Source organism: Hyaena hyaena, unplaced genomic scaffold, assembly GCF_003009895.1.
Source record: "Hyaena hyaena isolate Hyena2069 unplaced genomic scaffold, ASM300989v1 scaffold_63, whole genome shotgun sequence".
NCBI classification, from domain to species: Eukaryota; Metazoa; Chordata; class Mammalia; order Carnivora; family Hyaenidae; genus Hyaena; species Hyaena hyaena.
The window spans coordinates 1,036,486-1,062,116 of NW_024080695.1; the positions used below are offsets into that span (position 1 = coordinate 1,036,486).

General features: G+C 45.3%; 1 protein-coding gene across 1 annotated transcript in view; it reads left to right on the forward strand.

Moving 5' to 3' along the window:
• Positions 1-106: 106 nt before the first annotated feature.
• GRK4 (G protein-coupled receptor kinase 4) overlaps positions 107-25,631 on the forward strand; it is a 102,240-nt gene continuing 76,715 nt past the window's right edge. The window contains exon 1 of the mRNA XM_039232054.1: positions 107-837. Within this exon, the coding sequence (XP_039087985.1) occupies positions 786-837 (52 nt within the window). The 5' untranslated portion in view covers positions 107-785. The remainder of the gene's footprint in view (positions 838-25,631) is intronic.

Consider the following 25,631-nt stretch of genomic DNA (forward strand, 5'->3'; position numbering starts at 1 on the left):
CGCCTACAGGCGAGCGACCACAACTCCCAGCAGGCCACGCTCTCGCGACCCGCCGCTTCCTCCCTGCGCGCGGCCTTCTGGGAGCGGTGCTGCCCTGCGTGGCGCCGCACGGGCGGCGACGGGAGCCCTGCAGCTCCCTCTTCTGGGAAGCCGTTGGAGGGAGGCGGCCGCTGTGAGAGTAGGTAGCGGCGGCGGCGGCGGCAGTAGCCGTCGCCGCCGGGGGGTGGGGAGCCCGAGCCAGTGAGCCCCTCCTTGGGGTGGGGCTCGGCGGAGACTCGGGGCGGCCGGGGAGCTGGGCCCTGAGGGGAGCGTTGCCCGTACAAGACTCGCACGATGGGGCCGAGAGCCCGGGCCCTGGCGCGGCCGGGGTGACCGCAGAGTCCCGCGGCAGCCAGGCTTCCAGCTCCCGTCGCCCCAGCAGCTTCCCCGCTGGAAGCCAGGGCCGCGAGGGCGAGGGCGAGGGCTCCCCCGGCCGGCGCCAGCAGCGTCGGAAGCAGCCTCGGCGTCGCAGGCGGTCCCGGAGGCAGCAAAGCGGGTGGTGGCCGTGGCGGCAGCAAAAGCAGCGGCGGGGACGGAGGCGGCGGCGGCGGCTGGAGGAGCAGCAGCCGGAACCGCGACAGCTGGAGCGGCGGCGGGGCAGCTCCCCCGGGCCCTCTTTGGGGCCCCCCGAGCAGGTGGCGCCCTGCGAGCAATGCCCGAAGGCGGCGGAGCCCTCTCCCCCTGCCCCTCGCGCCCGCCGGGCCCGGCAGCGGCGGCCGCAGCGGCAGCGGCGTCGGTTTGGGGGCATGGAGCTCGAGAACTTCTTGGCCAACTCGCTGCTGCTGAAAGCGCGCCAAGGTGGGTGCACAGGGGCGCCCGACACCCCGCAAGCTCAGATCCTCCCGGGAACCCCGAGCCCCAAAGAGCCCCGACCCACTGTCCACTGGGCCTCGCTGTCCGGACCGGCCAGACAGCGAGGGGTCAGCTTGGGCTGCTCTGTGCGCCCCCCTGCACCCCGTTCAGCACCTCTGGGCCCGAGTAACGGTAGCCTGCGTCCCGCTCTTGTGCATATGAACCTGCTGCTCAGTCCCGCCGCCTCCCGGCAGCCTCCAGGACGTCGGCACCAGGCTAGCAGGGTCCCGTCCGCAGGAGGAGGAAGCCAGACCCCCGAGCGAAGCCGGCCAGAAACAGCCATGCCCTGGTGGCCTCTAAAGGACGGAGAAGACAATCCTGGTAGCGACCCGAAGCAAGAACCTTCCATGAGTCTCTGTGCAGTTATTTTAGCTTAGCTTTTTGGTTTTGAGGTTTGATCCGAGGCTTCATGGTGTGTGGAGTGGGTTTCACCAGGCAGGACGTGGTGACCGATTAAACAGTTCAGTAAGAATTCGCCCTCATATCCACGTAAGAGGCGCGGTTGAGCCAGGCCGTCCGCTCAGAGATGCCTCTGTCTGCACTGTCCTTCTCTTGCCTCCCAAGAGATTGGAGAGCTGGCGACAAAGCTGCGCATGGACAGCGCTCCAGCCGCTTTGCTCCTACGGGTCAGTGATGGAGCAGGTGTTTGGTGTTTGTGCTGCGATCGCGGTAAATGCCCGGTTCAGGGGCCATACTGACCAGAACTCCAGGGTTAAGATAATCTGGATGACCACCTCCCAGGGCTCGAGTCCGGTCCTGGGCTCACGTGTCCATGCGGTGGGCCTCCGGGTGACTTGGGATGCTTGTTGGGAAGCATCAATAAATTCATCTTGTGAGTAGAATAGTGAATAACTTTCGGTGATGGAACTTAACCTGGAATACAGCTATTTCAGATCTTTGGGTTTTGGTTCCTATTTACTCCTCTCCCCTTCCCATTAGTGTCCTGAGTGTTTTTTAAGAGGAAAGAGCTTCATTAGAAAGTGCCTGGTTTCTCAACTCATTGGAGACTTGAGTCAGAAACGTTCAACAGTTCTCGAAGTAACAGTGAACTGGTGCAGAGAATTAAATACCTAAGTTAGGGCTTACATTTATTTAATTCTTTATCGAGAATTAAGAAGTAGTGAATTTTTATTTTGTAAAGTGTTTCTTATATTAAGAGTTGAAAATAGGAACTTCATCTTCTCGAATATTTTTGTGTGTTAACCTGCATTTTTAAAAAATTTATTTTTACATTTACTTATTTTTGAGAGGCAGAGCACAAGTGGGGGGAGGGTCAGAGAGAGAGGGAGACACAGAATCCGAAGCAGCTCCAGGCTCTGAGCTGTCAGCACAGAGCCCGATGTGGGGCTCAAACTCACAAACCTGACCTGATCATGACCTGACCTGAAGTTGGACGCTTAACGGACTGAGCCACCCAGGCGCCCCTAACTTGCATTGCTGAATGGAAGACTGAGGATGGGTGGGAAGAAATTGGGTCTTATTTCTCTATTAAGACAGCGGGGGTCCCTCAGAGTAGTATGTTTCAGTGGAGTACTTGATTGTGTCTTGTGTTTCTCACTTTGAACTCAAGACTGGTCATAGAAGTGAACCATGATCTGGGCGCCCCAAGGGGCTCAGGTGGTTGAGCGTCAGACTTCAGCTTAGGTCATGATCTCACGGTTGGTGAGTTCAAGCCATGTGTCAGGCCCTGTGCTTAAGCTCGGAGCCTGCTTCGGATTCTGTGTCTTCCGTCTCTCTCTCCCCCTCCTCCACTCATGCTCTGTCTCTCTCTCTCAAAAAAAAGTGAACCATGATCCGTGGAAATCTGGTCTGACCCGTGCTAAACCTGTTTTCTTTCCACTGTACCATCATCCCTCGGTATAATGTACAAAAACGGACTGTTATATCAAGCAGATTTCCTTATGGTGCTGTAGAGATTTGGTGACAAGGTAAATATAAGTGCTTTCTAAGTACTAAATACTTAAAACCAGCATTTTCTACCATAAAGCCCAAGATTGCACGATACTTTGAAAAGACTTTCAATTTTTGTTCCCTAAAGTATTAAGTCATCATGTTGTGATTCTTATGTGGTCTGCCCCCGTCAGCGGATAGTGCCTACTCCTGTGTTTGGAAAGAGTGATTCTGTCCGTGTGGTTAATGCTCAGAGAAGTTGAATATGAGATATCAGAAATACAGTACTAGATGCTGAGTGTTGATTGTAACTGAGGGCTGTTCTCCCAAGTCGAAGCAGCTTATTTGCTTTAGAGGCTCCTAGAGTGTGTCCTCGCAGGTGTCTTCTTGGACATGTGTGTGCATGGGTAGTTCCTCATGTAAGTGTTTCTGGCTCACGTGTTAGAGAATTGTTTGAAAGGGGCGTACGTAGCAGAGCAGTTATCTGCTGGCTTTGGGAACTACACTGTTGGCTTAATAGTACGAGTGAGGCCATTTTCTGGGTTTATTTCAAATAAATTCAATCTCTCTCTTTATGGCCTCAAACAGATTTGTTAAACGAATTAACAGGATTTGTTAAAACCGTTCCTCCCTTTCTGGAATGCTGGTGGCGACAGCCACATTGACAAAGTTGTTTGTCACTCTGCCAGCGCGCTTTGAGAAGGTAGAAGACGATCAAACTGTTAATAAAGTAAGACACAGAATCACTGCTTTTTCCCCCCCAACTTTTAGGATTTTTTCCCATGTAACACATTTGTTAGGCAGTTCGTGAATTTTTGGAGCTTTCAATGATAACCTTAAATCGTTTCACATCATACTCTGAGGAGATTTTCGCCCCATTTTCTCTCTTGGAGAAATTGAGAGCATAAATACAGAGGGAAGAATAAAATGTGTGCACGTCTAATGTGGATTTTGGTCTTTTATACAGCAATTCCATTCTGATTACAGATGATAGCATTATTTGCAGTTTGTTTAGCGTCTGACGCATAGTTACTGTCTCTGTTATCATTTGTGCCCTTGCTAAGGCTTCCTCCCCAGGATTTTGGTGACAAGGAATCTCTGGAAGTAGCTTATAAACCCTTTGATTCCAGAGGTATAGCGACCAATGTTTGTGTTCCCTTCATTGCACTCAGTTTGATCCCACAACCAAGAACTACTTAATGCAGTTTTGTTGTAAAAAATAACAACTTTTGTGTTCATTTGGACACATTCTTGTATGCTTACCATTCCCACCTCCCGTACAGCACAGTGGGCCCTCCTTGCCTTTTTCTTGTTCAGTTCTTTCCACCCTTCAGAATCCAGTCTGCCTTTGTCGTTGTAGCGTGTTCTGTTCTTCCAGTTCAGAGATGTTCTCTGCCCTTTGGGAATTTGGAACTTGGGGTTCACGACAGCATAGTCAATGATTCTTTTTCCAGCTAAATTGCAGTCTGTGTATAGGCAGGGCATAGCTCTTACCTTCACTTCTTTTTTTTTTTTTTTTTTTTTTTTTTATTTCTAGGAGAGAGAGAGAGAGAGACAGCGTGAGCAGGGGAGGGTCAGAGAGAGAGGGAGTCACAGACTGAAACAGGCTCCAGGCTCCGAGCTGGCAGTCAGCACAGAGCCCGATGCGGGGCTCGAACCCACGAACCGCGAGATCACGACCCAAGCGAAAGTCGGACGCTCAACCGACTAAGCCACCCAGGCGCCCCTCTTACCTTCACTTCTTATCCCTTTCAGTGCTGGCTGCCCATGTAACTGGTACTTGGTAAACAATTGGAGATTAAGGGCGTGATTTGTTATTTTGCTAAATTCAAGAAAGAGAAAGTGAAATTCATGTTGAAAACAAAAGGATTGGCTGGACTTGGAGGGAATAAAGTGTGTTCCAGGCTTGCTGCGAGCCTGGTGGCTGATAAGGTGGCTACCATTAGTGAGGGCTTGCTCTGCCCCGGCAGCGTGCTGGATTCCTGTTGGCCGTCATCCCAGCTAGTCCTGTCCCACTTCGCCCAACCTGTGAAACCTGACAGGTGACACACAGTGTGGTAACGAGCGCAGTGCTTGGTGCTCAGGAAGTGCTCAGTAAATAGCAGTAGTTGTGCTTGTAGATCTTATGGTTCTGTCCAGTGTCACAATAAGAGCTGGTACTTTAATGTGCAGCTGTGTTAATTGACCTTGAATCTGGTTCTCTGTAGTCCATTCTCAGTGTTAGATTTCCCAAAAGCATAGCTTTCCTTTTCCTAAATTCTTCCATGCGGGAGGTCCCTGAATCTCATTCATCCTGACCTTTGTTATTTCTCACGTCCGTCCCTTTGTCTCTGCTTTCACCTAGTTCCCCCTGCCCCACTCCGATTGTCTCCTGTACCTCCTAAGTTGATGGAGGCCAAGTTGACTGAGGGCAAGAATTTCCTAGCTGGACTCTCCTTTATCGTCCCCGGTGCTGCTAGAACAGTCCTTCTAAAATGCAGATTTGTTCTCTTACTCTTGTGTTTAGAATTTGACCTTAGACCTCCATTCCGGGTCAAGTATAAACCCCTTATAGTGCATCATGGCCCAGAGGGTCCTCCCTGACCTCAGTGACCGGCTCTTCTCTCCTGGTCCATTTGCGGCTAAGTGTGTGGGAGCACATGATGCCGCGCTAGCCGGTGTCGCCCGGTTCTTCCTTCACGCTCCGGCTCAGGCGTCTTTTCTGCGAACTTTGACACTCCCGCCAGAGGCTTGATCATTCCATCTTTTGTGCCACTGCTGTGCCCGGGGCAAGCTGTTACTGCACTGGGCAGACTCAGAACGCTCTGGATGTCCCTTTCGTGTCACCAGCATCTAGCACTGTGCCGGCCCCCAGTATGTGCTCTGCAGGTGCGAACTGTGGCCAAAAGAGCCCGTCTCAGGAATTCTCTCAGTTCCCGCGGTAGCCAGAAATTCAGGTTTCTTTTTTTTTTTTCTATATTTTTTTATTTATTTCTAGGAGAGAGAGAGATACAGCGTGAGCAGGGGAGGGTCAGAGAGAGAGGGAGTCACAGACTGAAACAGGCTCCAGGCTCTGAGCTGGCAGTCAGCACAGAGCCCGATGCGGGGCCCAAACCCACGAACCGCGAGATCATGACCTAAGCGAAAGTCGGACGCTTAACCGACTAAGCCACCCAGGTGCCCCAGAAATTCAGGTTTCAAACCAGGCTGTCTGTTTAGACTAGTGATCTGGAACTAGGGAACAGAAATTGAGATTTTATTCAATTTTTGGAACTTCTAAACGGTGAGTGGTTCTTACTTCATTTTGAATTTAATGTTTTTGTTTTTAGCGAATCTGTATTAAAATGTGCGTACCTACAACGCAGCCTGTAGTTCTCTTAATATCTGCGTGCCTGTCACTAGCAGAGACAGCAGGGGTCAGCCCCAACCAGTTAGGAAGTTAGCAAAAGGCCAGGCACGCGTGTTTTCCTTTTAGAGGGGAAACTCTCTGTTTTCACCCAACTGAAAGAGAGTTTCCAGTTCAGAGCACTCCTGCATTTGCTGCCCCCTCACCCCTGTGCTGACCCGTCTCACTTCCTGGCAGAGATATCGTGCCTGAGTGTTTGCACGGGAAACCCAGATCTCGTGTGAGTTGTTGGAAAACTGCTAGCGCATTTGTGAGGTTGACAAGGCTGCTGAACTGGTGGCATCCTCCCCCGCCCCTCCTCCCCCCACCTCTTGGGGCAGGTGTTTATCCCCTGTGACAGATGAGGGAGGGAGAAGCCAAGTGACTTGATCAAGGTCACCTCACTAGTAAATGGGAGCGTCAGGGTTCAACCAAGTTCTGTCTGGCCCCAAACTTATGCTCTAACCCATCATGTAATGCTGTCTGTTGAAAGACTTCCTTAGTTTACTGCTTCAATGGAAATGGGTTGATGTTTTGTCTTTAGCTTCTGGCATGAAAGTAGCTTTCTAGATGTGGGAATGTCGCTCTCTGGTTGGAAAGCGTGAAAGCACAGGTGACAGAAATTGGGCTGTGGCAGGGAAGGTGGGGGTGAGCACCATATTGTCATCTGACTAGTCTGGAGATGTCGTCTGTGTTAAGCAACGAGAACTGAAGAGCCAGCAGCGTTGTTCACAGTTGCAGAGGAAGCCTGCACCAGATCCCAAAGTGCTGGCAGACGTTTGGCGATGGGGCAGGGTCTGACTGATGTCACTCTGAGTCTGGAAGGAGGGGACTTGGACCCCCCTCTCTGCTCCCTGTTTTTATTACATTTGCTTCAAGTTCTCCATTGGGTTAAACACAGTGTGTTTCCTTGTGAAAGGACAGCCTGCTAATGTCCCCTCATAGAACTAGGGACAAATTCTCTTTGAGCTAATTCTGTTCCACTAATTTAAAGACATTTTCCAGGGCTTAGTCGGTTAAGTGTCTGACTCTTGTTTCGACTCAGGTCATGATCTCACAGTTCCGTGAGTTCCAGCCCCGCATCAGGCTTTGCACTGATGGTGTAGAGCCTGCTTGGGATTCTCTCTCACCCTCCCTCTCTCTCTGCCCGCCCCCCCAAAATAAATAAATAAACTTAAAAAAAAAGGTTTTCAAAATAATCCATAATAAAAAAAATCAGAGAATTCTCAGACTCTTAAGACTTTTGTTCCTGAAGGGCATGGAATAGTATCTTACTGTTTAGGCAGCCTGGGCTGCTGTAGCAATAACACAGACTGGGTGGCTTAAACAACAGAAATGTTTTTGTTCTTTGTTTTACAGTTATGGAGGCTAGGAATCCAAGGTCAAGTAACCAGCATTGTTGGTTTCTGGTGAGGCCTCTTCCTGGCTTGTGCAAAGCTGCCTTCCCCGTGTCCTCATGTGGCGTCTCCTCTATTCCCACTGAGACACAGAGGTTTGCTGGTGACTCCTCTTATGAACACACCTGTCAGATCAGAGCCCTAACTGGCTGACCTTCCCCGAAGGCCCATTTCCAACCCCAACTACACTGGGGGTTAGGGCTTTGACATGTGAGTTTGAGGCAGAGTAGGTGGGGTACAAATCAGTCTATAATGCTGTACATTTTCCTAATCAAGTATCTTTTCACACTGAGGGTGATTCAACTTTCCTCTTCTTGAATTGCTTATTCATATCTTCTGCGCGAATAAGGGCAGAATTATCATCTTGATTTATAGCAGTGTTTTTATATAATTGGGATACTAAATACACATTGCACAGATCTCCTACTCCCCACTTGCTCTATTTTCCTATTGCTGCTATAACAAGTTACCACAAACTACATGGCTTAAAACAACACAGAGTTATTGTGTTACAGTTCTGGAGAGCAGAAGTCTGAAAAGGGTCTCACTAAGCTAGGATCAGGGTGTCAGAAGGGCTGTGTTGCTTTCTGGAGCTTCTGGGGGAATCTGTTACCAGACGGAGAACCGGTTCTGGACTCAGGTTTGTCTGCTTGCTGCTCAAAAATCAATACTCCGGGGACCAGTGCCAATGGGAAAGGTTGCTTCAGGCAGGAAGTCAGCACCCTGGGGAGACAGGTGGACAGACGTCTCACAGACCATCTTCCCCGTTCAGGCCACGCTGGAGAGTTTTTGAGGGAAAGGCACGGGAAAAGGGAGGGGGCTGCATGCAAGAGAAGCAGGTGCTCAGACAGTTAGTCGTCCGTTGGCATGACCTTGAACAGACTCGCTGGCATCCGTGGCAGCCGTTTTTGAATGTGGTCCACTTTCTCTTCCGATCCTTCACTCCTCAAGGTCCTTCACTCCTCCAGGCCAGTGGTCTGCAAACCTCAAGGAAGAGGTTAGTTCGGCTACAGACCAAGGGAGTTAGGTCTCTTGCGAGAGAGACGAAGAGCTGGAAGCAGGTTCACCCCTAAGACCGGGTGGAGCACTGTTAGAGATTCATTTTGGGGGCTCTGGGGGGGAATCCATTTTCTTGCCTTTTCCAGCTTCTGGATGCCTCCTGCACGTCTCATCAATAATCGGTGTTAGCAAAGATGCCAAGTAGCTGCAGCCAGAACTCTCCCGCGCCGCGTGTGGGAGCGTGAAACAGGACAACCGTTTCGAGAGACCGGCACTTTCTCATACAGTTACACACACACCGACCGAGTGACCCAACGATTCTCCTTCAAGATACACCCAGTAAAATGGGCATATGCCATATAAAGCCTAGTACAAGAATGTTTGCAGCAGCTGTATTCTGAACAGCCTCAAACTGGAAGCAGCCCAAATGTCCCTCAAGAAGAGGACGGCTGGAAACACACTCGTGCGTGGATTGCAGTGCGGCTGGAGACACACTGGTGCGTGGATTGCAGTGCGGCTGGAGACACACTGATGCGTGGATTGCGGTGCGGCGGGAGACGCACTGATGCGTGGATTGAGGTGCGGCGGGAGACACACTGATGCGTGGATTGCGGTGCGGCGGGAAAGAAGAAAGAACTGCTGATACACACAGGAGCACAGGCCATCTCCAGAGCATCGTGTTAAGAAGAATCAGAAGACAGAAAAATTCTTAATGGTTCCAGGAATGTGAAGTGAAACTAATCCACAAGAATACCAATTGGAGTGCCGATTGCTGTGAAGAAGGGAGGGGTTGACGCTGAAGAGGCAAGAGTGAACTTTCCGGGATGATGGAAGTGTGTATTGATCCTGTGGACAATTATGTGGTGTGTATATGCTTGCACATTTCATTAAGACACGGTGTTAAGATTGCCGCACATTATTGTGAAGATTGTGTCTGTTACAAAGTTTTGTCTTGTTTTTTTATTTTTAAGGAAAAATTTTGTATAAGTTTGGGCCTCCCTGCTCCTAAACGTCTGGTAAACCTTGCGTGTGAAACCGCCTGACGCTGGCGCCTCCCTCCCCCCCCCTCCCCCCCCGACCCTCTTGCCCGGGAAGCAGGGGTCGGGTGGTTCTTTTTATTATCAGTTTAGTTTCTGTAATACTTACTGTGATCTTCAGGGCTGTTTCTTTTTGAGGTAGGTTTGGTAATTTATGTTTTCTGAGAAAAGGTTTTTTAGTTTTAGTTAACACACACAACAATACTGGTTTTCGGAGTAGAATTGAACGATTCACCACTTACGTACGGCACCCAGTGCTCATCCCAACAAGCGCCCCTTCGCACCCCTCCTCCATCTAGCCCACCTGCCACATCCCTCCGTCAGCCTCAGTTTGTTCTGTCCGTGAAAGCCTCTTGTGGTTTGTTTGCCTCTCTTCTCTCTTTTGCCCCTTCCCATGTGTTCATCTATTTTGTTTCTTAAATTCCACATATGAGTGAAATCATATGGTTTTTGTGTTTCTCTATTTGATTTGTCTTGCTTAGCATGGTACATTCCAGCTCCATCCGTGTCGCAAACGGCAAGATTTCATTATTTTTGATCGGTGAGTAATATTCCATTGTGTGTGTGTGTGTGTGTGTGTGTGTGTGTGTACACACGACCTCTTCTTTGTCCATTCATTAGTTGATGGACATTTGGGCTGTTTCCATAGTTTGGCCATTGTTGATGCTGCTGCTATAAACATTGGGCTGCATGTACCCCTTTGAATCTGTATTTTTGTATCTTTTTAATAAATTCCTAATGGTGCAATTCCTCAGTTGGAGGATACTTCTATTTTTAGTTTTTTAGGAACCTCCATACTGTTATCCAGAGTAGCTGCACCAGTTTGCATTCCCACCAGCCGTGCAAGAGGGTTCCCCTGAGAAAATTATTTTCATCTAAGCTTTCAAATTTATTTGGCATGAATGTTATTTGTAACATTTTCTTACTATTTTTACAATTGCAACTGTGATCTTCTTAATTTAGGATGTTATTTGTGTGCTGTCTTTTACTTTTGTTAGGCTTGCAAAAGATTTTTGTCTTAAACTTCTCCGTGAACCAACTTTTGGTTTCGTGTGCTTTGCTCTATTATGTTTGTCTTCTGTTTTATTAATTTTTGATTATAGTGTATTCTTTATTTTGATTTAGCTTCTCAAGTTGAATGCTTAACCTGTTACTTTTTAAACTTTCTTGTTTTATAATAAATGTAAAACTCTTAAATATTGCCTTAACAGCAGCCTACAAGATTTTTAATGTTTTTCCATTTCAGTTATGTTTAGTGATTTTCATTGTGATTTCTTTGTTAGGCCATGATTATTTGAATGTGTTTTTTAAGAAATTCTAAAGTCGTGGCAGCTTTTTAAATGATCTTTTTTTTATTGATGATAACTTAATTATATGTGATCAGAGGACATGTTGTTAAGGATAACAGTGTTTTGATATTTGTTGAAATATACTTTGTGGTCTGTACGTGGTCAATTTTTAAAATGTTTTACCTGTCCTTAGGAAGAATATGTATTTTTTATTTGCTGGGTAAGACCCTCTACAATTATCTGTTAGGTCAAGTTTGTTAATATTATTATTATATAAATAGCTTCCATTTTTATTGCTTTTTGTATGGTTGATTAATCAGTTTATGAAAAAGGTTTGATAAAATCTCCCACTAAGGTTGTAGATTTATTAAATTTGTTTTCCCTAATTTGGTTGATTTTTATTTCAAGACACTGTTACGTGTTTACTAGTTAATGATTTTGGTATCTTCTTGTCAGTTATTATTTTTTTATTACTATGCAAGGTACATCTCTATCCCTACCAGTACATTTGCCTTAAATTGTATTTTCATCTGACATGTCTATTATTATACCTGCTCTCCTCACCCCCACCCTACCCCATGATAATTTGTGCTGTTTTCCTCTGCCTTTTGGTGTGTTTTTTGAATGCTTCAGGTGTCTCTTGTAAACAACACCCAGCTGCGTTTTGCTGGCTTATTCAGTCTAATAATCTCACTCTTTTAGTATTTAAGTTTTAGTCCCTATTTACATTTTATGGGACTTCTTAGGTATGTATTTTGCTACCATTTTTTCTTTGGCTTGATAGGCTTACATAATCATAATAGCTAATATTTGAATATTTGAAATGTACATAGCTCTGTTTCAAGTGTTTTTATATAATTCATTTAATTCTTTTTTAAAATTTTATTTATTTATTTCTGAGAGAGAGAGAGAAAGAGACCGTGTGAGCAGGGGAGGGTCAGAGAGAGGGGGAGACACGGAATCTGAAACAGGCTCCAGGCTCTGAGCTGTCAGCATGAACCATGAGATCATGACCTGAGCCAAAGTCGGATGCTTAACCGACTGAGCCACCCAGGCGCCTCTAATTCTGATAACCCTTTAAGAAGATGATTTTAGTAATTCTATTTTTAAATTGAAAAATAAAATAAACAGTCCAGAGAAGCTAACAGCTGGGCCCAGATCACACAGCAAGTGAACGGTGGGGTCAGATTAAATCCAAGCATCCTGGCTTTACCTCTAATCAGGTGCTTTTCAAATACCTTTATTGCCTGAGAAGATATGTACCTGCGAGATACGTGTATAATATAAAGCTTTCCGAAAGTATGGTCACTACTGGCTATGGTAGTGGAGCTGAACACAAGCAAGAAAGATCGGGGAAAGCTGCAGTCCTGGTCATTTATATTCATCTTTGAACATAAGTGGAAATGATTTGAAACACAGCAGCAAGTAGCCTTATGCTTTGTTTATATTTTATCGTAAATGCAGAAGCATTTCAAAATTAAATTAGTTCGATGGAATGTTTTCTTTGTTAAGCCTGAGTTTAAAACCTTAGAGATGAACCATGATCCTGTGGGAGAGGGGCAGGAAGGTTGTCTGGTCTCCAAGGTCTGTCGTTCCCCAGGGGGTTGGGGGAGAGGAGGGAGGCACTTCAGCCCTTGAAGGACACTAGGTCTGTCAAGACTTCCATTTTTCTGCTTTGTAAAATTATTTTCCATGACTCGCTTACCTTATAGGAATGAAAGGTAGTTGAGGTTGTGTATGAAGACCTTTCCAGGCTCTTCATTTCACATCATGCATTGGTCAACTTGAATATTACAGTAACATAACTGCAGGAAGGAAGAGAAACAATGATCTCACAGTTCCATTAGTTAATATCTTAAGTGTAACATTTTATATTTGCTGAAGATTTTTTGAAGCTTATTTATTTATTTTGAGAGGGCGTGCGTGGGAAGTGCTGCCCAGGTTCCCCGGCCTGTGAGCCCTGAGCCTGCCGCTGTGAAGAGAATGTTTCTGTCCTCTCACAATGTGATTATTGAGGCTCTAATCCCCAGTGTGACGGTATTTGGAGGTAGGGCCTTTGGAAGGTAATTGTGGTTACGTTAGGTCACAGGGTGGGGGCCTCCTGATGGAATTAGCGCCCTTGTCGGAAGAGGGAGAGGCGGGAGAGCTCTCTCCTGGAGTGCGTGCACCAGGGAGAGGCCGAGTGAGGGCATAGTGAGAGGACAGCCATCTACAAGGAAGAGGGCAGGGCCCTCACCAGTCACCGAATCTGCTGGCACCTGGAGCTTGTAGGAATTTCCAGCCTCCAGAACTCTGAGAAGTAAGTGTTCGTTGTTTGGCCACGCAGACTGTGGTGTTCTGTTACAGCAGTCCAAAGTGACAGACACCCGTGGAGACCCCATTCTTCTCTCTTTCACCTTGCGACGTTCTTCTTCAGACCAAGCCAGGGAGCGCTGTCCAGGGAGAAGGGGGTCTTCTGTGGCTGTAGCTTGCCACAGGTGGCACCGGGTCTGTCCGTGTGTACTGCTGTGTTTAGTGAAATGTGGGTGATGCCCTGTGTTTGCACATGCGTGGTGTGGGCACTATTGTGTGTGTGTCATTTACTCTTTAAGCGGGAAGCTGTCAGTGAATTATGTGCTGGGTTCTGAGCTCTCACGTCCACCACTTCCCTAAACCCACCCTTGTCCAGATTACCAGGGTCCATTCTTAGTCCTCATCATACTACACCTGTGGGCTGCACTTGACATAGCCCATCATGGGGGTTTCCTGGGTCACTGTGTCCTTCTAGACCAGCCTCCATGTTTTTCTGCTGTTTCCATGCTTGGCCTTCTTAGACTGTTGGAGTGGTCGCCCCTCATTCTCTGGATCTCTTCATATTGAAATGTTCTGAAGGCTCAGGCCATGAACTCTCACCTTCACTACCCACACTCCCTCCCTTGTGATCACTCCAACTGAGATCTGCAGACTGGACTTCTCCACTGTACTGCAGCTCATTTTCCACTTGCCCACTTGACATTGCTACTTGGAAAACCTCACCAGCACGTGCACGCGCGCACACACACAGAGTCAAAACTAATCTCTTAATACCCACTTGCCCCAATTTTTTTTTCCTTCTACATTTCAGTTAATACCCAGGCCAAAAATCCTGTAGTTGACTTTTAATTCCTTATATCCAACATCCAGCCCTTGGGCAAATATTTTTAGATATCCCTTCAAAATACGAAGAATCCGACCTCTCATTGCCTCCACTGCTTTCAGCATGGCTCAAGCCATCAACCTCTCACCTGGAAGACCACAGTTGACTGCTACTTGTTCTCAGCTTCTGCCTTTCTGACCCTACAGTCTGTTCTCAACACACCAGCCAGAGTAATCCTATTAAAATTTAAGTCAAGATGTCAGCCTTCTCTTCTGAACTCTTGCCATGACCTCTCAGACCAAGCAGAGTAAAAGCAGGAGTGTTGAAATTATCAGACCTGGAATTTTTTAAAACTGTGATTAATATTCTAACGGCTTTAATGAAAAAAGTAGACACCATGCAAAAACAGATGCATAATGTAAGCAGAGAGATGGTAATTCTAAGAAAGAATCAAAAGATATGCTAGTGGTAAGAAAAACCAAAACGATAACAAATGAAGAATCCTTTTGGGGTGCCTAAGTGGCTCAGTTGGTTGGGTATCTGCCTCTTGACTTCTGCTCAGGTCATGATCCCATGGTTGTGTGATTGAGCCCCATATTGGGCTCCACTGGGCATGGAGCCTGCTTAAGATTCTCTCTCTCTCCCTTCGCCCCTCAACCCTGCTTGTTTGCTCTCTTGCCCTCAAATAAAAAAAATTTTTTTTAATGTTTATTTATTTTGAGATTGAGACCACATAAGCTGGGGAGGAGCAAAAAGGGAGAGAGAGAACCAAGCAGGCTCCACGCTCAGTGCAGGGCTTGATCCCACAACATGACCTGAGCTGAAATCAAGAGTCAGATACTTAACCAACTGAGAGACACTGTTGCCTCTTAAAAAAAAAAAAAAAGTTTTAAATGAAGAATCTTTTTAATGGCCTTATTAATTCACTGGACAGGACTGAGGAAAGGATCTCTGAGCTTGAGGATATAACTGAAATTTTCTAAAACAAAAGCACGGAGAAAAAAGACTGGAAAAAATCAGAACAGAATATTCAAAAACTGTGGGACAACCAACCACAAAGGCATAACATACGTGTAAGGGGAACGCTGGGAGGAGCAGAAAGAGAAAGGAACAGAGAAAGTATTAGAAGTAATAATGACAGACTTGACCCAAAATGATGTCAGACACCAAGCCACAGACTCATGAAGCTCTGAAAATGTGAAACAGGATAAATGACAAAGAACTACACCCAGGAATATCATCTTCAAACTTCAGGAACTAAAAAATAAGGAAAGCATCTTGAGAGAAGCCACAGGTAACAACACATCACCTGTATAGGAGCAAATATAAGAATTGTGGGGCGCCTGGGTGGCTCAGTTGGTTAAGCGTCCGACTTCGGCTCAGGTCATGATCACATGATTTGTGGGTTCAAGCACCGCATCAGGCTCTGTGCTGAGAGCCAGCCTGGAGCCTGGAGCCTGCTTCAGATTCTGTATCTCTCTCTCTGACCCTCCCCTGCTAACACTGTCTCTCTCTCTCAGAAATAAATAAAACATTAAAAAAAAATAAAAAAGAATTCTGTCCAATTTCTTCTCAGAAACCATTCAAGGAAGAACATGATAGTGAAACATTTAAAGTATTGGGAGAGGGGCGCCTGGATGGCTTAGTCAAGTTAAGCATCTGACTTTCGCTTAGGTCGTGATCTCGTGGTTCGTGGGTTCGAGCCCCGCGTTGGGCTCTGTGCTGACTGCCAGTGCAGAGGCTGGAGCCTGTTTCAGAGTCTGTGACTCCCTCTCTCTCTGACCCTCCCCTGCTCATGCTGTCTCTCTCTCTCTCTCCTAGAAATAAATAAAAATATTAAAAAAAAAATAAAGTATTGGGAGAAGAAACCTCACCAACCTAGTATTCTGTACCTTGTGAAAGTACCCTTCAAAAGTAAAGAGAAATGAAGACTTTCCCAGAGAAACAAAAGTCAAGGGAATGTGTTGCCAGTGGACCTGCCTCGCAAGAAATGTTAAAAGAAGTTGTTCAGAGAGAAAGAAAATGATATACTTGGAAACTTGAATCTACATAAAGAAATGAAGAGCATCAGAAAATGAATAAATGAAGATAAAGTGAAGATCTGTTTCTTTTATTCTTAATTGCTCTAACAGCTAGCAGCTAACAGGGAGCAGATGTAAACATGGAAGACAAAAAGAAGAATGAAGACAAGAACAAGAACTAGTAAAAATATGGTGGACATTAATCCACTTACAGACACACCTTGTTTTGTGCTCTGCAACCCTGTGGCAAGTCTTTGGTGCCATTTTTCCAATAGCATTTTTCCCCCTCTGTTTTTGTGTTACATTTTGGTAATTCTTGTAATATTTCAAAATTTAAAATTATTATATTTGTTATAGTGATGTGTGATCAGTGATTATGACTTACTGAAACCTCAGATGATAGCATTTTTTAACAATAAAATATTTTTAAATTAAGGTATGTGTATTTGTTTAAAGACATGATACTAATGCACACTTACTAGACTGTAGTATAGTGCAAACATGTCTTTTATATGCACTGGGAAACCAAAAGTTCCATTTGTATTTCTTTATTGTGATTTTTGCTTTATTACAGTGGTCTGGAACTGAGCCCACAATGTCTCTGAGGTATGCCTGTATTGTATGATATTTAAATATCAGTGGTTTAAATGCAACAGTCAAAGACAGAGATTGTCATAGTGGACAGAAAAGTAAGACCCCACTACGTGTTGTCTATAAGAAACTCACTTTAACTATAAAACACACATAGATTAAAAATAAAGACATGTATGATCCTTGCAATAAATGCAGAAAAAGCATTTGACAAAATACAGCATCCTTTATTGATAAAAACCTCAAGAAAGTAGGGATAGAAGGAACATACCTTAACATCATAAAAGCCATATATGAAAGACCCACACCTAATATTTCAACTGGGAAAAACTGAGAGCTTTCCCAAGATTAGGAACACGATAGTGATGTCCACTCTCACCACTGTTGTTCAGCATAGTACTGGAAATCCTATCCTCAGCAATCTGACAACAAAAAGAAATAAAAGGCATCCAAATTGGCAAGGAAGAAGTCAAGCTTTAACCCTTCACAGATGAAATGATACTCTGTGGAAAACCTGAAAGACTCCCACCAAAAAACTGCTAGAGCTGATTCCTGAATTCAGCAAAGTCCAAGATATAAAATCAATGTACAGAAATCAGTTGTATTTCTAAAAACCAATAATGAAGCAGCAGAGAGAGGTGTTAAGGAATCAATCCCATTTACAATTGCACTAAATACTGTAAGATACTTAGAAATAAACCTAATCAAAGAGGTAAAAGATCTGTACATGGACAACTGTAGAAAGCTTATAAAAAATTGAAGAAGACACAAAGAAATGGAAAAATAATCCATGCTCATGGATTGGAAGAACAAATATTGTTTAAAATGTCAATACTACCCAAAAGAATCTACACATTGAATGCAATCCCTATCAAAATAACACCAGCATTCTTCACAGAGTTAGAACAAACAATCCTAAACTTAGCATGGAAATAGAAAAGACCCTAAAGAGCCAAAATAATGTTGAAAAAGAAAAAGCTGGAGGCATCACAATTCCAGACTTCAAGATGCATTACAAAGCTGTAATCATCAAGACAGTATGGTATTGACACAAAAACAGACACATAGATCGATGGAATAGAATAGAGAACCCAGAAATGGACCCACAAACATATGGCCAACTAATCTTTGACAAAGCAGGAAAGAGTATCCTGTGGAAAAAAGGCAGTGTCTTCAGCAAATGGTGCTGGGAGAACTGGACAGTGACATGCAGGAGAATGAACCTGGACTACTGTCTTATACCATACACACAAATAAATTCAAAATGGATGAAAGACCTAAGTGTGAGACAGGAAACCCATCAAAATCCTACAGGAGAAAACAGGCAGCAAGCTCTTTGACCTCGGCCACAGCAGCTTCTTACTTGACACGTCTCCAGAGGCAAAGGAAGTAAAAGCAAGACTGAACTATTGGGACCTCATCAAAATAAAAAGCTTCCGCACAACAAAGGAAACAGCAAAACTAAAAGGCAACCAAGGGAATGGGAGGAGATATTTGCAAATGACAAATCAGATAAAGGGTTAGTGTCTAAAATCTATAAAAAACTTATCAAACTCACCACCTGAAGAACAAATAATCCAGTGAAGAAATGGGCAGAAGACATAAAAAGACACTTTTCCAAAGAAGACATCCAGATGGTCAACAGACACGTGAAAAGATGCTCAACATCACTCATCATCAGGGAAATACAAATCAAAACCACAATGAGATACCATCTCACACCTGTCAGAATGCCTAAAATTAACAACTCAGGAAACAACAGATGTTGGTGAGGATACAGAGAAAGAGGAACCCTCTCACACTGCTGGAGGGAATACAAACTGGTGCAGTCATTCTGGAAAACAGTATGGAGGTTCCTCAAAAAATTAAAAATAGAACTACCTTATGAGCCAGCAATTGAACTGCTAGGTATTTATCCAAAGGATACAAAAATGTTCATTTGAAGGGACACATGCACCCCATAGTTTACAGCAGCATTATTAACAAGAGCCAAATTATGGAAAGAGCCCTAATGTCCATCGACTGATGAATGGATAAAGAAAGATGTGTTATATATACACAATGAAATACTACTGGGTGATGAAAAGAATGAAATCTTGCCATTTGTAACAATGTGGATGGAACTAGAGGGTATTATGCTAAATGAAATAAGTCAGTCAGAGAGAGACAGATATCATACGATGTCACTAATTTGAGAAACTCAACAGATGAACATAGGGGAAGGGAAGGAAAAATAAGATAAAAACAGAGAGGGAGGAAAACCATGAGAGACTCTTTAATACAGAGAACAAACTGAGGGCTGCTGGAGGGGAGGTGGGTAGAGGGATGTGTTAAATGGGTGGTGGGCATTAAGGAGGGCACTTTTTGGGATGAGCACTGGGTGTCAATATGGAAGAGCTGAATCACTGGGCTCTACTCCTGAAGCCAAGACTACACTGTATGTTAACTAACTTCAATTTAAATAATAAAAAAAAGAGAGATGGAGAGAGGTATTCCATGCTAACACTAATCAAAGGCAGTGGAAATACCTATATTAATTTCATCCAGTTTAAACTTCACAGCAAAGAAAGTTATCAAAGATAAAGAGGAGCATTACATAATGATAAAAGGGTCAATTCTCCAAGAAGATGTAGCAATCCTTAATGTGTATGTGCCTAACAACATATAGTCAGAATATGTGAAGCGAAAACTGATGGAACTGCAAGGAGAAATTGAATACACTACACATTCTTCTCAAAGTCACATGGGACATTCTCTAAGAGAGTCCATATTCTGGGCCATAAAACACATGGTGACAAATTTAAAAGAATAGAAATCATACAATATCTGCTCTCAGAGCACAGTGGAATTAAACTAGAAATCATAACAGAAAGACAGCTGGAAAATCCCCAAACACTTGGAGATTAAGCAACACACTTCCGAATAATACGGGGGCCGAAGAAGAAATCTCAAGAGAAACTAAAAAATACTCTGAACTCAGTGAAATTGAAAATAAAACATCAGAATTTGTGGGATGTAGCAAAAGCAGTGCTTGAGGGAAATTTATAGTTTCAAATGCATGTATTAAAACAAAGTCTGGGGCGCCTGGGTGGCTCAGTTGGTTAAGCCTCTGACTTTGGCTCAGGTCATGATCTCACAGTTCATGAGTTCTAGCCCCATGCCAAGCTCTGTGTTGACCCTGGGGCCAGCTTCAGATTCTGTGTCTCCCTCTCTCTGCCCCTCCCCCCGCTCATCCTCCTTCCCTCCCTCTTTCTCTCTCGCTCTCTCTCAAAAAATAAACATTTAAGTTTTTTTTTAAACTTTAAAACATTTTTTTTAAATCAGAAATCTAAGCTCCTACCTTAGGAAACTAGAAAAAGAAGAGTAAATCAAAAGAAGAAAAGCAACAATAAATATTAGAGTAGAAATCAGTGAAACCAAAGACAGGAAATAAAGTGAAAATCTGATTCTCTGAAAAGATTAATAAGATCTGTAAGCCTCTAACCAGACTAAGGAAAAAAGAAGACACAAATTAGTAGTATCAGAAATGAAAGAGGGACATCACTATCAATCCCATGGATATAGCTTGACTAGGAGTATGGAATCTTAAAATTGCTGGAGGAAGGTAAAATTATGCTCATACAGATAACATTAAAGTGAACATGTTTTATTTTACCCACACATAGGGAATCAGAGAGATGTTATAATTAGTTCAAATGACTCAAATTTATTTGGCAAAAGGAACTGAATTGCAAATCCAGGCAAACTGATTTTCCTACAGAGGGAAGAGAAGTGTGTGGGAACTACCAGGCGAAACGGCTTGTGTGTCTGCCTGTCACCCACGGTTTGCAGGAAGCTGCCCATCTCGGAGACCAGGAAGGCTGGCATCCGGTAACCGGGAAGGGCGTGCTGGACTGACACAGTGTGGTGTTTTGCTGACACTGTTTTTCTCCTGAAGACTTAAATCAAGTACACCACAATCATTAACTTGAGCTCATATGAACTGATGAGCCAGCATGACTCAGTGGAATTCTAAATTAGGGAACTTTACTAAGAAAATAACACAGGAGATGCCAGCTCCCTTTCTGTCAATTTGCTCCTGCTTCGTCACTGGATAGAACCCCTATGACCAGCGCTTCTCAGGCGCACAGGGAGAAGCCGACCTGGAAGGGTATGCTGATTCCCTGCCAGCCTGTGGATCTGGGACGGGACCTATCATCATCCTGGACTCCGGCTCGGGGGCCAGAACCTCGCCAAGGCTCTGCAGCACCTGCGGCCCCGGCCTGTGCCCTTCCTTGGGGGAGACTGGCATACCTTGCTGGCTCTCGGCGTCAGGAGCACTGGGGCTGGTCTTTGCTAATCCCCTCCTTCCTCTTCACAGGCCTTTTAGGGAAATACTTGGGAAAAGGTGACTTTGGGAAGGTATGAGGGAAATGGGCCATCAGTGAGCCAGACAAGATGAAGGCACCTGTATGTAAGTAAAGCACCACGTGGACCATGCAGTCAAGGGTATGGAGACAAAACAGGGCACAGAAGAGCAGAGTATCTGTCGGAGTCCGTCCCTCCTGGGACAGAAGTTACCAGGGCAAAATTTTCATTGACATAGTTGGGTGGGAATAGCGAAGCACCGCGCTGAGTTTTAAGTAAGCAGATCTGTGCAGTCGGCAGACCGCCATTTATTCTGAGGTTGTGCACCCTGCTGCTTTTGCACTGCAGTAGCCTTTCTCTGGAAGCATTGGTGAAAACAGGCTTGATCAAGTAAGGTACTGCCGGGGAATCTGACGTGTCCTCTCCAGCATCCTCTTTCATTTTTCTGTGTGGTGATTTTGTCATGGGAGCAGGAAAGAACTGGGAGGCCCACTGGTGCCTTGTCCCCAGCTCTTGCTCTGGTTGTGTTAGGTGAACGTTGACACCGGATGCGGTGAGGAAGGAAAATAGCCCTGGAGCCCTGGGGCCCAGACGTGTCATTCCAGTGCAGGGGCTCTGTGCGCTGAGTCTTCTGCGGGGTTAACGGCCACGTAGAACAACACCCGTGTGGGGACTGTTGTGTTTGCACATCTGTGTTCTCTTCTGGGTGAATATAAAGTGGACAATTTGGGTGCTGTCTTTTAGCACAAAAAGAGGGCATGAATTACTAATCTCAGAAAGGAAAGAGGGACATCACTATAGATTCCATGGATACAGTCCTCAGCCAGTGACTTTATCTTGTTTGAGTAGATCTTTTTCTTTAAAAAAAAAACTCGTGTTGTAAAATACATTTAGCCATTTTTAAGTGCAAGTTCAGTGGTGTTAAGTACATTCACGTTGTTATGCAAACGTCCCCACCATCCACCTCCAGAACTCTCCAATTGAAACTCTGTCCCCATTAGTGACAACTCCCCATTCTCCCCTCCCCAGTCCTGACAGCCACCATTCTGCTTCTGTCTCTTATGGTCTGACCACCAACACCTCATGTAAGTAAGACCCTACAGCATTGGTCTCGTTGATGACTGGCTTATCTCACTTAGCACAACGCCCTGAAGGTTTATCCACGTTGTAGCAGCTGTCAGAATTTCCATCCCTTTCTTCTTTTTTACCCCTTAAGTCCCGTGACAGTTGTTTATTATAAAGGTGACTGCGGATCCTCATGATGGGCTTACCGGTAAGCTCTCTGCTAGCAGGCATGGGCACCAGGACTGCCAACCTTTGGACCCGCAGCCCCCGGAGTCGGCCACCCCCAGGGCCTGGCTGTACCGGACGAGGGTTCCTTGACCTCCTTCTTGGAAGCCTCCTGCAGCCATTTCTGATAACAGGCCACCGGGGCTTTGGAGACGGACTGGTGGATTTTGTTTTTCTTTTCGTTCAATGAAAGACATTTCTTTCACGAAATACATAGAAACCTTTGCTCTCTGAAACCGGGGAATATGTTACTCTAGTCTCTGAGGTGTCTGAGTCATTTAGGATGTACTTCCTTGAGCGTTGACACTTTAAAATTGGCATTTCTACAGTGCACCCTTTCTGCCTATATTAAATAGAGCCTAAATTAATTTCTTTTGGAAGACTTAGGGGCATATTGTGATCCCCCATAAGTTAAAAGCTGCTCTGAGGCCTGTGGCATGTACCTCTTTATCCCTATGTCAAGAGGCCTCAGTGCTGTGCTTCGAATGCTTATCTTTCCTTTTTATCAAGTTTTGTGGCTGTTCTTTCAATGTGCTGTCTCATAGATCTGTCTGTAAGTTACCTGTTACAGTAACTTTCTGTTTCTAGTTTGTTGTGGTATAGGAAATCAAAGCCAAATAATAAGAATTGTGGATAAAATAAGACGTTCTTTTATGAGCAATTAAAACGTGCAAGTTTTAGCATGTTGGCTTTGTGCTTTGCAGAGGTCCTTTTTCTCTGTGGTTTTTACCGTCTTCTGAGTTGACTAAGTGATGTTGCTACAAAATGTAAGTCAATAGTGTGTTAATAAACAATTTTATTTTCAGATAAATCCAGCCATATTCGTTTTTATCTTCTAATATTCGAAGTCCTGTGCTAGAGCTGTCCTGTTCATCACAGCACACCTTATAATTAGGGTAGGCTGCACTGATGTAACATATACGCCCCGCGCGTAATCCAAGCTCAGAAAAGTTCTCTCTGTCCTGCAAGAGGCCAGGCAGATGGTCCAGCGTGGCGGCAGTGCTCTTGTTCCGTCAGGTAGGATCCAGGCTGATGGTGGCTCTGCCAGCGTCGGCAGGTGGCTTCCTGCTCAATGCAGTGACCACAGTGTACGTTTGTGAGGCCCCCTGCTCGACATGAATGCTAACGTCCTGATGCCTGATCCTCACCGTCAAATTTGTGTCTGCAACTCTGTGGTATGATGAGAATTTGGGAACCTGGAAGACTACAGGGAGCCCTGGGGTTGTAGCAGACTTTTAGAGGGAAGTGAGCTAAGTTTACTTGGCTTAGTCGCAGCCTCTGCTCTCCATGGAGCTCTTCTTCTGACTAACCCAGGCTGTTTTATTTATTTATTTATTTTTTTAATTTTTTTTTTAATGTTTTATTTATTTCTAGGAGGGAGAGAGAGAGAGACAGCGTGAGCAGGGGAGGGTCAGAGAGAGAGGGAGTCACAGACTGAAACAGGCTCCAGGCTCTGAGCTGGCAGTCAGCACAGAGCCCGACGCGGGGCTCGAACCCACGAACCGCGAGATCATGACCCAAGCGAAAGTCGGACGCTTAACCGACTAAGCCACCCAGGCGCCCCTAACCCAGACTGTTTTAAACTGAAGGAAGAGAATGTGTCTCCTTTTGGACTCTACAAACTTACATTACATGTGAAAAGTAACCCTGAGTGCCTCCTATCAAGGGAATGACACCCAGTATGTATGCTGTATTTTACGTAACCATGGTAACTGACAACCATTTGGGAGAACAATTGAACGGGACCGTTAATGCCCCAGGTCAAGAACTCTCCCAGCTCTACGGTCTGCAGAAATGGTGGTAAAGGAGACATTTATAAGAATATTTGTTGTAGGGGCGCCCGGGTGGCTTAGTCGGTTAAGCGTCCGACTTTCGCTCAGGTCATGATCTCGCGGTTCGTGGGTTCGAGCCCCGCGTCGGGCTCTGTGCGGACTGCCAGCTCAGAGCCTGGAGCCTGTTTCGGAGTCTGTCACTCCCTCTCTCTCTGACCCTCCCCTGCTCATGCTGTCTCTCTCTCTCTCTCCTCGAAATAAATAAATAAAACATTTAAAAAAAAAAAAAAAAAAAGAATATTTGTTGTAACATTATTTGTAATATTGGAAACCAGGAACATTAAACGACAATTAATGGGAAATAGATAAATAGAATATTTATATAGTAGGTTATAGTATTTAAACCAAATTCATTCACTCACCAAGTATTTACTGAATGCCTACTTTCTGCCAGGTGCCCGTGTAGCTGTTGGGGTTACGGCTGTGAATAACATAGATAAGACCCTTCTCTTCTAGGTGGTTCTAATCTTGTGAAGAGACAGGTCCTCACTCAATAGGATACGTGAAGTAGATTGTATGGTAGACGGTGACAAGGGTTAAGAAGACATAGTAAAGCAGAGATGGGGCTGCGAAGGGTGGGCATGGGGGTAGGCCATGGAAGCTCAGATTGGATGGCCAGGAGAAAAGACCTGAGGGCATGAGAGGTCTAGCTTTGCTGAGGAAGAGCTTTTTGGGCTGTGAAACAGGGAAGGCAAAGGTCATGAGGCTGGGAGCTGGGGGGTGGGAGCAGCATGGGGCCCACCTGGGACAAAGTGAATAATCTGTGTCAAAATGGCCTGAGCTGTGCAGAAAAGAATGAAATTGTAGGGTGGTGTATGCACTTAACAACCTCTAGAGTAGGGGTTCTTAATCTAAATAAAGTAATATGCACATGATTGTAAAAGAAGTCAATTATATTCAGATAATTGTAAGCTTTCTTAACAGATTTGTGTTGTAAGAAGTGCTTCGTTCCCAGAGCACTGAGTAACAGGGCAAGACCGAGCAAGTGTAAGTCTCGTCCTTAAAGCTCTGTCAGTGTGAAGGCTCTCACTGCGTAGTCTGACGGGGCTTTGGAGCTGAGGGGTGGCCTCTGGCTCAGCCGCTTCCCTGTGTCCCTCAGCTGTGCTGAGGGAGTCACAGCGAGCAGGGCGCGCAGCTAGACCGTGCGCGCGAGGGCGCGGGACCTGCCATTTGGAGCCTGAACAACGAGCTACAAGGCACAGAGCGAGCTGCCCAGGGGTTGCTTGGCCCCGTCACCTGAGCCCTTGCAGACCATCTGGCACCAATATTGTAATTTCAAAGCAGTAATACGAGTGTGAATGACATTTCGAGTTATTTCTGGCAACCGTAACATCACAGAAAAACCTGAATCCTCTTGGTGATGAAGTCGCAGGCACTGCTAATGCTGAGGTTCTCTTACCTACACTTATGGCTGACAGAAATGGTGAGTTTTGGTTAGAAGTTAGTGAAGCCAACCGTGAAGGTTTTTTTCTGTCCAAATTCAGGGAAACTTTGATATCAGGCTGTGGATGCCAGGTTAAGAATTTTCCCCTGGGGCACCTGCGTGGTTTAGTTGGTTGAGCATCCGA